The following is a 16419-nucleotide window of genomic DNA, read 5'->3' on the forward strand; positions in this document are numbered from 1 at the left end:
ACACACTGCAGGAGAAGGATCAGGAGTTCAGTTTGACACTTGTTAGCTTTGACGTGTCTGCTAGGTATTGCTATACTTTGAATGTTTCCTCTAAAAATTGCATGGCCATTATAACAGCATTAAGAGGTGAAGCCTTGAAGAGGTGAATAGGCCAAGAGGGCTCTGCTCTCATGAATAGAGTAATGCCATTGTTGCAGGACTGGGCTCCTGAAAAAAGGGTAAGTTCTGCCCCACCCTTCTTCTTCCCTCCTCTCGTTCTGTCTCATGCACACTCACTTGCCCTTTCACTATATTATAATGCAGTAAGAAAAGTTCTCACATCTGCTCATTATTGGACTCCCCAGTCTCCAGAACCATAAGCCAAATACATTTCTTTTTTTAAAATATTTTTTTTAGATGTGTAGACCTTTATTTTATTCATTTTACTTATACTTGGTGCTGAGAATTGAGCACAGTGCCTCACACATGCTAGGCAAGCGCTCTACCACTGAGTCACAGCCTCAGCCCCAGCCAAATACATTTCTAATGTTCATAATTTACCCAGTCTGTGATATTCTGTTATAGTCACAGAAAACGCCCTAAGACAGGTGTCCTAGAAAACTTGTCATTTAAGCAGCTGGATAAACCCTTTGGAGTTCAGTGGCTGGGTACTTGCTAAACACATACATCTGGGAATCATCACTGTAGATTGTTTTAAAAGCATGAAACTAGATGAGATCCCCAGGGAGTGAATGAAATAGAGCTGAGCCTTGTAACACTCATGAACTTGAGAGACAAGGAGAAATCAGCCAGAGAGGCCAGGAAGGACCAGCCTGGAAGAGGAAAAGCTGGAATTATAATATCATGAGGGTGGGAAATTAACCACTGAATTCAGCAAGATACTGGCTATTGATGACTTTGGCAAAAACAGATTTATGATACTGATCAGGACAAAAGGTGACTGGAATGAATTCAAGAAAGATTTGGATGAGAAGAAGAGGAAATAGTAGCAAAGCCAGTCTTCCAAGGCCATACATATAGCCATGCACTAGACCATGTTCTTTAGGCTAATTCAAAGAATATTCCTAACCCTTCCATTAACACTATGAAATAGGAACCATTTATCAGGCCCATCTACAAATAAGAAAATCACTGTTAAAAGAGAAGTAAATAACTAGTACAAGGTCAGAATCTGAGAGAGTCAGGGCCAGGACCCCAACCTAAGATTATTTTTTATTTTTTTTAAAGAGAGAGAGAGAGAGAGAGAATTTTTAAATATATATATATTTTCTTTTTTAGTTTTTAGAGGACACAACATCTTTATTTGTATGTGGTGCTAAGGATCGAACCCGGGCCGCAAGCATGCCAGGCGAGCACACTACCGCTTGAGCCACATCCCCAGCCCCCCAACCTAAGATTATTTAATTCCAAAGCCTACGACTGTCAGCTCTGTGGTTGAGTCTCCCAATCTTGGGAAGAGGCAGCTTTGATCTACTCCTGTACCCAAGATTCAATGGTTCTTTAACAAGGTCCTGTAACTCCACTTTTGGGGAATAACCAAGTAGACTCCAGTTCTCCCAGCTGATAGTCTTTGTGAACCAGTCATTGTTCCATAAACCAAGTTACTGCTGCACTGACCTGAGTTGGGAAGCACTGATCCTTTGCCATTCTTCACATCCACCACCCAGGTGGCTTCTTTACCCCCAGGACCATCCTTCACCTTGAAGGCAAAAATACCACCAATTTTCTTCACAAACTGTTCCCCATCCTGGAAATAAAAATAACACTCAGAGTTATATTAGGTCCCTTTCTCTGGCTTTCTCCCCAAGCAAATAAATGTTTAAACAGGTACAAGATGTGAGCAGCTGGGCCACTGGGCAGTCCCCAAGCTCCTTTAGGATCCTTCACCCAGAAGTCAGAAAGGCAACCAGGCAACAATTCCCAAATCTGCCAAGTCCTCTGTTAAAAATGGCTCTCAGGCACAACTGCAGGAAGGGAAAGAAAGAAAGAAAATGTGCCAGCATTTTCTGCTGAAACAGCCTTCATTTTTCTCAATCATTTGGGCACGATTCATTCTGGTCTCTTAAAATGCAGGCATCCTCACTGCCTTTCTGCAGATTAATGTTTTTTATGTCTAATTTTGGTTTCCTACAACCAGACTTAAAGTGAGACCAAAGACTTTTGGGGGGAGTAATTTAATTTTTGTATTAGTCTAAAGAATTATTTAAGTAGTATAATGCTTACATTCACCACTTATTTTTGGATCTTGGGGAACAAAGCTGGCCTAAATATAAAAACATATCCTCAGACCCACACCTCTTCAGATGGGTGTCCTTTCTCCTTCCCTTCTTCTCCCCTTCATTCCCACTCTGTTTCAACTTTCCTTCCTGAATCATTTATTAAGTCAGACATTGTTCCAGGCACCAAGGATATAAAAGCAGGAGACAGAAAAGTGAATGCTGGCAATCCTTCATGACCACATGACAACACATGGGGATAAGGGAAGCACAGGGACTGCAGGAGCAGCTGGCAGGATGTGCAATGAAAGGATGACCACAACTTCGTACTCTAGCTTTTAAAAAACAAAAGCAGCACAATAATCTTATTGAAAATATTTTTCCTTAGAGAAGAAACACATTTCATTGTGTTAGAATTAGAAAATATTGATAAGCAAAAAGAAGAAAATACAAATCATTCAGAATTTTATCAAAGAAAATCATAGTTGGAATAAATTCCATCTCTTCTCAGCATATGCATTTTAAAAATGGGATCATGCTGTCTTGTAATCTTTTGTTTAATTACTCTCATTATGTGTATCACTTAATATCCTGTCATACAATTTTAATTTATTTAATTTTTTGAAAGGGGTCCCACTATGTTGCATAAGCTGGCCCTGAACTCCTAGACTCAAGTAATCCTCCTGCCTCAGCCTTTTGAGCTGCTGGGACTACAGGTATACACCACCAGGCGAGCTTCCACACAATTTTAAATGACCACATATAAAACTGTAAAAGGGCACTTCATTTAACCAGTACCTTTTTTCTTGTTAGAATTTGCTAATTCTAACTCTGGCTCTTATTATAATGCTATGAATAATGTTCTTATATTTCAACAATTTTATATAACTCACTTTTATATATGGGTAAATTCCTAGAATTAAACTCTGCTAACTCTGATTCTGGCAATCACCATAAGTTCCTCCTTTTTCATATATTTCTATCTCTCTGGACAAGTTATTAAACCAAACCTCTCTATATCTCAGGGTTTTTTAAATCTGTTAAATGGAAATAAAACAATAACTACCTACATAGAATTGCATGAGAATTAAATTATATAAATACCCACAAAGCACAGAACAATTGCTCAATGGATGTTAGCATTTTTTGTTGTTATTTTATTCTATGATGTTTGCTAATCCTATGCTAATATTGTAGATATAAAATGCATTTTACTCTTAGGCATAGAAAATCATCTTCTTCCAAATATTCTTGGCTGTTCTTAGATTTGGGGGAATATTTTTTCCTCCATATGTACTTATAATCATTTAGTTAATTCTTCCCTACAAATGCAGTTGAATTTAGATGCCATTGCATAGAACATATGGATCTGTTTGGGACAGAAGTAATCTTTAGAATATTAAGTGTCTCCACCCATGAACTTGGTGTATCTTTATGGTATATCTTTTTTTTTTTAAGTTGTAGATGGATACAATATCTTTATTTTTGTTTGTTTGTTTGTTTATTTATTTATTTTTAATGTGGTGCTGAAGATCGAACCCAGGGCCTCAAGCATGTGAGCTACAACCCCAGCCCCTTCATGGTATATCTTTAATGTCCCTTAGAGAAACATTTTCCCCTTGTAGGTTCCATACCCCCCAGTCCCCACCCACCAGTGCTGGGGCTCGAACTCAGGTCCTAGCACACGCTAAGCAAGTGTTCTACAACTGAGCTACATTCCCAGCTCCCTCCCACACAGGCTTTTGAACATTTCTTGTTAAGTTTATTCTTAGGTATTTATAGTGCTCTTATTAGTAATATATTTTATGGCTGGGTTACTAGAAATATATAGGATTACATTTAGTTTGGAACTGGTTACCTTTTAAGTTCTCTTATCTCTAACAGCTTTTATTTCCTATCTTTTTTTACTTAAGACTTACAGTCCTGCAATAATTTATACCCTAGATTCTTTCTTTTGTATCATAATAGTCATTCTTTTAACAAAGATTTAAGAGTTTACTATGCTCAGGAACATGATGCACCTGAAATACTCAAATAATTATTTCCCCTGAGAAACATACATTAGATCATATGAGATACCAACCTTCGTTTCTATGTATGCAGTGCTATATCCTAAATTTGTTCTTTCTTTTTGTTGTGGTTTGTTTTACAATAGCAATTGATACACAATTTACACCCCATAAAATTTATCATTTTTTAGCATATTCAAAGAAGTACAACTAAGGAAGATGGAAGGAGACCTTCATCGTTATACGGAATACATGTATGATGTTGTGAGGAGAAAAAAAAGAAAAAAAAAAAGAAGTGTGTCACATTAGATTGGATAGAGAGAAGTGATGGGGGGGAGGGGAAGGGGGGATAGGAAGGGCAGCAGAATAGACATTATTATTGCTGTATGTATATAGGTGACTGTATGACCAATGTGATTCTGCAACCTGTACAATCATAAAAATGAGAAATTATACCCCATTTGATTCAAATGTATGAATTGTCAAGATCATCGTACTGTCATGTGTAGCTAATTAAAAAAAGAAAGAAGTACAACTAATATGACTAATTTTAGAACATTCTCATTAATCCCAAAAGAAATCTGAACCCTTTCATAGTCATTCCCTGTTCCTCCCCACCAGCCTTGGAAATGACAAACCTACTTTCTGTTTTTACAGATTTGCTTATTCTGGATATTCCATATACATAGAATCATACAATATGGGTTTGTCTGTTTGTTTGGGGTTTTTTTTGGTACTGGAGAGGTGCTTTACCACTGAGCTACATCCCCAGTCCTTTTTTTTTTTTTTTTTAATATTTATTTTTTAGTTTTCGGCGGACACAACATCTTTGTTGGTATGTGGTGCTGAGGATCGAACCCGGGCCACACGCATGCCAGGCGAGCGCGCTACCGCTTGAGCCACATCCCCAGCCCCCCAGTCCTTTTTTATTTTAATATTTTTTATGCAAGGCAAAAGCTCTACCAACTGAGTTACAACCCCAGCTCCCCAGTCCTTTTTTTTTTTTTTTTAATTTTAAGACAGGGTCTCACTAGGTTGTTGAGGCTGGCCTCGAACTTATGTTCCTCCCGCCTCAGCCTACTGAATAGTGGGGATTACAGCTGAGTGCCACCATACCCATCCAATGTGTGGTCTTTTGTGACTGGCTTCTTTCATTTAGCATAATGTTTTTAAGGTTTGTGCATGTTGAAGTGTATATCAATCAGTATTTTGCTCCTTTCTATGGCCAGGTAATATTCCACTATATAGATGCAGCTTATTTTGTTTATTCATCCATTGATAGTTGTTTTCACTTTTTAAAAATGAATAATCCTGTGACGAACACTTATGCAAAATATTTTGTGTGTACATAAGTTCTAGTTTCTCTTAGGTATATAGTGGAATTGCTGAGTAATAAGGTAATGTCTAACTTGTTTAGGAACTACCGAACTGCTTTTCTAAAATAGGTATACTATTTTATAATCCCACCAGCAATGAATGAGGAGTTCCAATTTCTCCACATTCACAACATTGTTATTTTTTTTTTAGTCATCCTACTGGGTGTGTCAATATTTTTTTTAATACAGGTAAATCACCCTAAGCCTATTTGAAATCAATTATGGGTCCAAAGCAGCTGTCCTAAAAACATACAGTCTAGGCCTACTTATCTCAAAAGCTATGGAGGCATCTTTTACATGAATATTTTGAAATTAACCACCAATATTTTCTAGTCAAACCAAAAAACCAAACCACTGTCAAGTTTTTAAGTAAAAAAGAAATTATCTGGGCTGGGGATGTGGCTCAAGTGGTAGCGCACTCGCCTGGCATGCGTGCGGCCCGGGTTCGATCCTCAGCACCACATACAAACAAAGATGTTGTATCCACTGAGAACTAAAAAATAAATATTGAAAATTCTCTCTCTCTCTCTCTCTCTCCACCTCTCTCTCTAAAAAAAAAAAAGAAATTATCTTATTTTGTTTTCCCTTAATAGAGTTTACTCAAAATGTTTTAAATAAATTTTAATAACTGGAGAGGGGGGCTTCAAAGTTTTCAAGTATTTGTACAAATACTATTTCTTTAACCTTCATAAAGCCCTATAAGTAGCTGGGTAGGTATTAACATTAACTTTTCTAATTATGTGGAAAAGACAACCAAGGCTCATAAAGGACAAGAACCGGGCTGGGACTATAGCTCAGTGGTAGAGTGCTTGCCTCGCACATGTGAGGCACTGGGTTTGATCCTCAGCACCACATAAAAATAAATAAATAAAGATATCATGTCCATCTACAAATAAAAAATATTTTAAAAGTAAATAAATAAAGGTCAAGCACCCTTCAGACTATCTTTTATATTGCTGCCAAGCAATTCATCTAACATAACCTAACTCTAACTCTTAACGTAACCTTCCAACACTTTAAGGCTTGAATTTCATACATGGTCTCCCCTAGGCAACAGGGTGAAGTCTATCTTTATCATTTAGGAATCTTCATGAGTTGAGGCATATTCGTCTCTCTGATCACCAGCCACTTTCTCTCCCTCACAGATTTTATGCTCTAACAATACTGATAATTTTGAATATAGTGCCAAGGTCTCTTATGCTTTTATGCCCTCACCTCATTCATGCCCTTTGTCCCATTCATGCCCTTTGTCCCATGTTGCTCAACTCCTATTCTTCTTTCCTACCCTGACCTCATCATTCAAGTCTCAGCTCACATGCTAATTCTTCTGGGAAGGCTTCCTCTGAAGAATTCTGATGGACTTCTGCACATGCACCAAAATAGTTATTTTTTTCTGGAAAAAATTTTCCACATCTCTTTCCACTAAACAATGTTCCCTGAGGGGCAGGAACACATAGTTAATAAGTAGTAAAACCTGAATTCAATCACAATCCCACATTCGCTCCTCTTTCCATCTGACCACACTGTACCACAACTGTAGGTTATATCAATTGTCCAAACGTGAGCCTATGACAGCAGAATAGTATCTGCTACCATAACATGAATTAGAAGAAAGTTCAGTCTTCCCCACATTCCCTGGAGTCTTCTCTCACTCTGGAGATGACCTAGGAGAGGGAGTTAATAATGTTGGTGTGATGTGCTAAGACACCCAAGAGCCAGACTTCCTCTGGGGCCAGTGGCCCCTGAAGGACTATTGTAGGTACATCCATACCACCCGCTTGCACAATGGCTCAGGAATACATCTATGAGCAGATGCTGACAAGTTAGAGCAGGAAAACATCAGCAAGCACTTAGAAATTTCACCTGCATGCTTGAAGAGAAATTCCTGCAATCTTACTACTACTTACCCTCTTATCTCCTTAAGACAGTTGTAGATTAATTTGTACTTGGTATTACTTCTGAGAACCAAATGACTCTTAGAAAATCACATCCCTTGGTCAATAAAGCATTTTCATTTGAAGTGGGAATGAGAGTATTCAAGGAAATGAAGCAGAAGGACAGAGTTAAAGGGAAAAAGAAAACAGTTGTGAAACTGGAGATCATTAGTACTAAGAAAGTTCTAACTGCCTCCTTATGGGAAGAAAAGTACTTCTTTCTGAGTAGGCAAAAGGTCATGGAGTAGGGTCCTGTTGTAAACTCAATAGGGACAAAAAATTAAGACAAATTCAAAGAAGGGCAATGGAGTATTGCTAACAAAGACAAAAGTGGAAATAAAATCTCTTACCAAGCAGCCTTTGCTAATGCAGAAAATGCATGAATTGACAAAAGATTCCAAGACTTTCACTTTTTAGTGCTGCAAATACTGAGGAAACTGACAATCGTGGGAAGGAGAAAAGAAACAAGGGGACAAGGTCTGTGGGGGTGAGTTCAAGGAAGAGAAAGGAATTAAAATGGGAGCAAGCGGCATACATTTACAAAGCTAAAAGCATACCGCAAAATAAAAACAGCACTGCTTTGTTAATCTCAATAATGGAGTATTCAATGATTGATCTATGGTCATACCTCAGACCTCATACTAGATGATCTCTAATCCTTTTATTTGATTTTTCAAACAGACTGCAGTTAAAAAAAAGAAAAAGAAGAAAAATCAAGCTGAACCCTCATTAGAGTCCATCTTCATTTTACAGTGGACAGTTAAAGAAATTCAAAACACAATTATGAGATTTTTTTCCCTACTAGGTTGTCAAAGACTTTTTTTTTTTTTTTTAAGCAACCAACACAGTATCAGAGAAGGTATGAAGAAAGAAGTTACTCTCCTGAACTGTTAGGAAGTCCACCAACCAATACCCTCCTTCTGGTGGGGACTTTCACAAACTATTAAAATGAGAAATGTATTTATCTAACTATCCAACAATTCTGTCCTTTAATTATTAAACTAAGTTGATCCTGCAATAAGTACCCAAAGACAAGTGCAAAAGGAAATTCATTATAGTAGTGTTTTACTTTCAAAATTTAAACACAATCTGATATTAATCATAGGAAGCTTGTTAAATAAATTATGATACATATGTGCAACACATACTATGTACTGAAAAGGATGGTAAAGATTTATATTGATGGCCAAGAAACAGCAAGAGAAAACAGCAGACTATAAAACAACAGGTAGCCCCATGCAGATACAACCTCACAAGATGACCATGTGAACCTCCTACAGCTTCTGGATCAGTGGCACTCTCTTGGAGCTATCAGCCTGGCCCTGCTCCATCTCAGGAAGGCTGCTGATCATTATGAAGATCCTGGAAATATTAGGCCCTTTCACAAGACACAGCTGCCTCCCACCCACAGTGTAATCACCTTAGATGCTGTGCCCAGCAGTAAAGATTACAAAACACACACAGTGTTTGCTTCTCTGTGGCTCTAACTGGACTGAAATACACAGCTTAAAAGTTTTGAATCCTCTTATTTACTTCAGTCCACTTTGAACTCCACATCAGATGTGTAATTTGAATTGTGATAGTGGCTGTAACTGTACCTTGCATGGTCTCAAGAAATCAATAATGAAATCCCAGATATTTCTAAGTTTGAAACAATGAAATAAATATCTAATTCTATCAAAGGAGAATAATCTTCCTGTTAGGTTGCTTCTGTATGATTATTATCAAGAATTATTGTACAAAAATATCTGCATATATGGTATAATTTAAAAACCCAACATATATTGTATGATCCTCATTATATAAAATTTTAAGTTTATGTAGAGAGAGATGTCTGAATGAATATTCACCATTGTTGACACTTCAGTGAACTGTGAGTAGTAGAATTTGGGGAGGTTTAAATTTTTATTTTGGGGACTGGGGATATGGCTCAAGTGGTAGCACACTTGCCTAGCATGCGTGAGGTACTGGATTCTATTCTCAGCACCACATAAAAATAAAGATATTGCATCCACCTAAAACTAAAAAATAAATAAAATAATTATTTTGTGTGTATTTCTGTACAATGTAAATTTTTGAAAAATTAGTATCATTTCTTATAAGAAAACAATTAGTTAAAAATTACTTTGAAAAGACATCTGTGTGTGGTGGCACATGCCTGTAATGCCAATTACTTGGGAGTCTGAGGCAGGAGGATCACAAGTTCAAGGTCTGCCTGGTTAACCTACAAGATTATGTCTCAAAATAAAAAGGGCCAGAGATGTAGCTTAGTGGTAGAGTGCTTGCCCAGCATGTGCAAGGCCCTATATTCAACTCCCAGTACAGAAAAACAGAGAAATCGAATACAAATGATTCTTTTAAAAAAGAATTTTGACATCATGTACATTTAAAGGCTCACTTAAATATTATTTAAAATATTATTCTTTGGAATTATTCTACATAAAATCTTTTTAATTCAGAAGGAAATTACACCAAAATATATGAGAACCCCTTATACACATGAACTTTGTCCAGAACTAAATCTCTCTCTTACAAGGGACTGAGGGACAATTTTAAACCTTATTTATTCTAGTTCTTTAACTCCATCTGGAGATCTGTACATTTCTGAAATAACATTCTTACTAGAATTACAAGGAAGCCTTAATTAAACTCTCAGAAATCTAAAACATACTGAATACTTGACAACATGACATAAATTCTCAACTTGTGCCACAACATGAAACCTGTGTGCACTTCGCAGCCTCAGAGTCCCTGGCAATGTTTTACACAGATCTCACCTCTTCAAGCTTCTTCTCGATCTCCTTAAAGACAAGATCTGCCTTAAATCCATCACTTGCAGCACTGGTGGGAGCAGCCTCAATCTGATGTGTCCTATGAGAATTGGGGGAAAGGATCAATTTCAATTCATGGGTACTAGGGTTTTCAACATTTATACAATAGTAATTGTCAAAAACTCCTAGAGGTATTGCAACTCTTATCTAAAATTTTCAAAAAGCACATAAAACAATCCTTTTTCCCAATTTTTCACCAAATATTGAGCAACTCATTAGGTGCTAGACATTATGCTTGAAAATACTGTAGACCAAAGAAGCTCCCCCAAGAAACTTATATTAGCAGTGGAGAGAGACAATTGGCAAGCAAATAAATAAAAAAATATAGTTACTATGAAGAAAATAAAGCTGGTTAAGGGGATATAGAGGGAGTACATGCCAGCTGAAAAATGGACTGTAAGGGAGTATGTGGGAGGGCAGGGAGATCAACCAAGTAGCTTTTGCAACAGTCCAAGTGAAAGATAATAATTACAACAGGGAAATAAGAGAGTGGGAAGGAAGCAGGTTGGATTTGAGATTGTTTTGTTGTTGTTTTGGTTTTTTTTAAATCTCCAATACAAGGGTTTAACAACCATCTATCTATTGGATTGTGTGATACTTAGGAAACAACTACAGAAATATGGCTTGATGTGGCACAAGGAACACAGCCTTTACAGAGCCACAGGCTGAACCCAAGGGCCTCCTCCACTCACAAGTGACATGATTTAGAGCAAGCTACTTCACTGCAGTGCACAATGGGAGGGAAAGAAGAGGTGGAATGTGCTAAAGACTGCAGGATTAAAGGGGATCACCTCTCAGAGTTCGTGGCCCATGGTGAACAACAAGAGCCATAACTACTGTTGATTCAGAGCCTCAAGGTTAGGTATGGACACAAATCCCAGCAGTCTGAGGAAGAAGAGGGCAGCTTAGGCTGCCAGGTAATTCCTCTCACATACCACTGCAGCAGACTGGAATGCAGGAAGGAAATGTCTGAAGGAGAGGAGCAGAGCAGCTACTCATCAACAGCCCTTCTTTCTTTCTTTCTTTCCCCTTTTCACTTCCTCCCTATACAAGCTCCCAGTTCATTTTTCCTTTCCCTTGCTCTATCACTTCATAAACATTTAGTGACCTTCTGCTACACTGCCAGGTGCACTGGGGATTTTAGGGTGAAGCTGTCACACCCAATCCCTGTCTTCACTGAGTTTATATTCTTCTGATGGAGAAAAAAAAAAGCCACATATTCCCCCAAAAGATTGGGAATTGTAGCACGTATCTGGATACAAAGAAAAAGAGAAAGTTACTTTATGTAGGACAGTCAAGAAATGACTCTCTGAACAGGTGATTTCAAGCTACTATTCTATTAGAGGAAGAAAGGGAATTAGCTATTCAAAGAAGAAACTGCCAAGATCCTGAGGGAGAAAAGAGCTTGGTATGTTAACAGAAAGTAAAATAAGACCAACCTCACTAGAACCCAATGAGTAAGGGAAAATGACATGAAATGAAATTGGAGAATTAGGCAGAGACCGGATTATGTAGACAAGCCAAAGCAAGGAATCTGGAAAACCACAGAAATGGTAACAAGGAAAAGAAACAGTTTGTGACTATTCTTACAAAAAAGAACAGAATGATTTGGGGAGAAGGGACAAAAAACGAGGTAAGGAGACTTTTTATGAGTTCTGGAGTAGTCTTGATAGGTGGCGAGTAGAAATGGAGAGAGAGAAGTATAGTCAAAGTAGAATCCATAGCTTGTGTTGCTGGGGATGAAGGAGATGGAAAGGGACAAGGAAAGGGCAAGGAAGATTCGGGAGTTTGAGCATAACTGGGGATAACAGGGCCATTTCCTGAGATATGAAAGAATATAGAGAATAGAAGAGCTCAACTTTCGGTTACAGGTACAGTCAGTATGGGAGATCAGAAGGCAGTTGGATGAGAGTCTGGGGCTCAGATGAGAGATCTAGCTGGAGACAATAATGAAGCAATGTGTTATGGTTTAGATGTGGTGTCCCCCAAAAAAGCTCACATGTGACACGGTGCAAGAAGATATAGAGGAGAAATGATTGGGTTGTGAGAGTCTTAACCCAATCAGTGAATTAATCCCCTGATAGGGATCAACTGAGAGGTAACTGAAATAGTAGGATGTGGCTGGAGGAGATGGGAATTAGGGGCATGGCTTTGGGGTATATATTTGTATCTGGCAAGTAGAGACCTCTCTTTCTGCTTCCAGATCACCACATGAGCAGCTTCCCTCTGCCACATTTCTTCCACCATGATGGAGCCAACCTTCTATTGATTGAGACCTCTGAAACCATGAGCCCTTAAATAAACTTTTCCTTCTCTACAGTTATGCTGGTCAGGGCCTTTTAGTCATAGCGGCAAAAAAAAAAAAAAACTGACAAAAAACAAACAGCATAACCCTTTAAATCCCTGGGAATGGAACATAAGGGAATTATAGAGAAAGAGAGCCCAGGACAATGCCCTTCAGAACCCCATTATTTAGAGTCTGGGACAGAAGGGGAGGAGGCAGCAGCCAGTGAAGACTCAAGCAGAAATCCAGGGAAGTATGGTATCACAGGAGCCCAGAGGAGAGGGAGTTCAGGGGGAGGAGAGTAAACTATGCCAAACACTGCCAAAGGTTAAGTACCCACTGGATTTGGTAACATGACCTTGACAAAGGCTGCTTCAAGTGGCAGAGGGTAGTGGTCAATTACAGTGGACTGAGGGGAAATGAAAGGAAACAGGACAGTATGGCTCTTTTGAGACATTCCTTTTAGGGGAACAGTGAAATGGAATGATCTTTAGAGGGGAACACGGTATCAAGGAAGGTTATCTTCTTATTTTGAGGTGGGAAAAAAATAGAATCTTTTGACTAATCTCTTTAATCTCTTCAAGAAATGTATATTTTTTCCTGGATGTACTTCTAAAAAACTTTTCTATTTTTTTCACTGTGTTAAAATATATATAACACAAGATTTACCACCTTCTTCTTCTTCTTCTTTTTTTTTTCTCCCAGTACTGGGGATGGAATTCAGAACCTTGTGCATGCTAAGGATAAAGCAACATTCCCAGCCCTTTTCAAAATTTTATTTTGAGAACCATAAGGTTCTTACCAACTTTCCCAGGCTAGCCTTAAAATTGTGATCCTCCTGCCTTAGCTTCCTGAGTAGCTGGAACTACAGGTGTGTGCCACACAGTTCAGTGGTATTAAATATGTTCATAATGTTATGCAACTGTCACCAATATCCATCTCTATAACTGTTTTCATCTTGTAAAACTGAAACTCGTATCCATTAAGTAATAACTCCTTAATTTCCCACTCCCTGCTATTCTGGGCAAACACCATTCAGCTTTCTATCTCTATGACTGTGACCACCCATAAGTACCTCATATAAGTGAAATCATACAGCATTTGTCTTCATGTGACTAGAGTCTATCACTTAATGTCTAAAAGGTTTATTTATGATGTAGCATATGTTAGAATTTTCAAGGAATGTTTGGTTTGGTTTCAAGATTGACTTATCAGAAGAGCTATACCTGATGATAATAATAAACCAGAGGAAAGGAGGTGGAAGGAGAGAAATCTTAAGAAGGTGACAGGGGACGGGATCTAAGCCACGGAGGCTGAAGGGAAGAAACAGGATCAGAGAGGTGCAATTCCAGACAGGTCTATCAGCCTAGTGATCAATGATGAGGGTGTCTGGGTTTAAAAATTGCTACATTCTCAAAAAAGAATAAGATAAAGCAGGGGATTCCAACATGGTGGCGGGCGCAGAGAGATCAAGTCTCTGACCTCTTCAGCTGTGCAGGCATAGGGAGTCATAAACAACCTAAATCTGTTTGCTCAGGATCACTAGGCAATGCTGAGCTGACGTGGATCTGGGGCGAACAGTCTGGGCCTCTCAGAACACACACTGAGCCCTGATCGGCTGGATTCAAGCTCCCGTTCGCCTGCTTCCCGCAGACAAACAGCTGTGACTCAGCACTAATCCATCCAGCTGAAACAACTGGTCAGCCCTTCTCATCCTACGGAGGTAAATGCCTACCGAGCCTTCATAGGTAGTGGCCACAGGTTTGAAACGGGGCTTGGGAGAGACAGTAAGGACCCACCCGTTGCATTGGTCGTCCGGCAAAGGGAAACGAACTGTCGCCATTTGCAAGAGATACCACCATGGCAGAGAACTGACGTCATCAGACTGCGGCGGAGGAGATAACTTCATTGAAACCTGCGGCTACAGGTGTGTAATTCCCTAGCCTTCCCTCTCCACACATCGGGGAAACCTTAAGGGCCCCTCCCAGCTCTCCCGTAAGGGCCCCTCCCAGCTCTCCCGTGAGCACGATAGCCAGACCCAGGGAATCAGAGGTGGCGCGGAACCCGCGGCGTGGAACTACCGCTCCCACCAGTGCTGACAGCTGAGGTCTCTTGCACCAGCTACCGGGGGAGTGGCTACCGGAGGGCAAGTAAAATTCGCTGAGGATTCTCAGCCCCAAGCTCTACAAACTTAGGGTCTGAGGGACTGGCAAACTGGAAGAGTGTGCCCAGTCGTTCATGAAAACAGGGCTCCCGGGAGCAGCAGACCTGGCATGTAGCCAGTATTGTGGTGAGCGGCACCTGTGAGAGGGGCCTGGCTAGAGGAAAAGTGGGAAGTGACTAGACACAAGAGGAGGCCCTAGGCACTCAGGATTGGAGACTCGCCCAGTCTGGGAAGAGCTGCTGCACAGTGATTGGTTCCCGCGTATTGACAGGAGAAACTTGGCCTGGTGGGCACAGCGCCACCTACTGGAAGAGAAGTTAATCAAACTCTAAGACTGCATTTATTAGGTTTTTTTTTCTTTTTTTCTTTTCTCTTTTTTTTTTGATTTGGGTTTTTCTTTCATTTTCATTTTTCTTTCTTGTTGTTTTTTTAAATTTTTTTTTTACAATTTTTAAAAAATTTTTTTTCTTCTAATTTTAATTTTAATTTTTTTAATTATTTTTTTAAATTTTTTTTATTTTTTTATTTCCTATTTTTTTCTTCTTTTCTCTTTTCATTTCTTTTCAATTATCATATCCCCCCTTCCTTGAATTCTACCTGCTTACTCTCATTCTCTTTAGTGACTTCTTCCCTTCCCTTCTAATACCTTTCCTCCCAAGCATCTAATAAATTTATAGGAGTAAACAGTAACTCATCAGTCAAACAGAACAAGAAGTAACATGAGCAGCTTCAAAAAGCAAGGAAGAAAAGGAGTACAAACAATGCAGGACAGCCTAAATATTCAGGAGGACCTAGAGTCATCAGAAAAATGGTCATATAAAGAACTCAAGGAACACCTTAGATAGATGGAATGGAACCTTAAAGAGGATACAAGACAGCAAATTCAAGCAGCGAAAGAACACATTGAGAATGAGTTACATAAACAGATAAAAGAAGAAGTTAAGCATCTTTATCAGGAGATAGAGATTATAAAAAATAATCAAACAATAATTCTAGAAATGAAGGAAACGATAAACCAAATTAAAAACTCAATTGAGAGTATCACTAACAGAGTGGAGCAAGTAGAAGCCAGAACGTCAGATAATGAAGACAAAATATAGCATCTTGCAAACAGTCTAGCCAACTCAGAAAGGCTGGTAAAAAATCACCAGAAAAACATCCAAGAGTTATGGGATAACATAAAAAACCAAACTTACGAGTCATTGGGATAGAAGAAGGTACAGAGATTCAAACCAAGGGAATGAGTAAGCTGCTGAATGAAATAATTACAGAAAACTTTCCAGAAATAAAAAAGGAAACAGATATACAAATTGAAGATGCATACAGGACACCGAGCACACAAAATCACAGTAGACCAACGCCAAGACACATTGTTATGAAGATATCCAATATACAGAACAAAGAGAAAATATTAAAAGCTACAAGAGAAAGGAGACAGATTACATTCAGGGGTAAACTAATAAGGTTAACAACGGATTTTTCATCACAGACACTGAAAGCAAGAAGGTCATGGAACAATGTATTTCAAACACTGAAAGACAATGGATGCCAACCAAGAATTCTGTATCCAGCAAAATTAAGCTTCAGGTATGACAACAAAATAAA

At 38.8% G+C, this 16419-nt stretch overlaps 1 protein-coding gene across 2 annotated transcripts in view; it reads right to left on the reverse strand.

Moving 5' to 3' along the window:
• Positions 1–16419, reverse strand: part of SCP2 (sterol carrier protein 2) — a 113617-nt gene that overhangs the window by 11810 nt on the left and 85388 nt on the right. For both annotated transcript variants that reach the window (XM_081305955.1, XM_081305954.1), the window contains 2 exons: positions 10313–10406; positions 1618–1747 (listed from right to left, as the gene is read on the reverse strand). In XM_081305955.1, the coding sequence (XP_081162081.1) occupies positions 1618–1747; positions 10313–10406 (224 nt within the window). The remainder of the gene's footprint in view (positions 1–1617; positions 1748–10312; positions 10407–16419) is intronic.

The sequence above is a fragment of the Spermophilus citellus genome, assembly GCF_964194105.1.
Source record: "Spermophilus citellus genome assembly, chromosome: 9".
Taxonomy (NCBI): domain Eukaryota; kingdom Metazoa; phylum Chordata; class Mammalia; order Rodentia; family Sciuridae; genus Spermophilus; species Spermophilus citellus.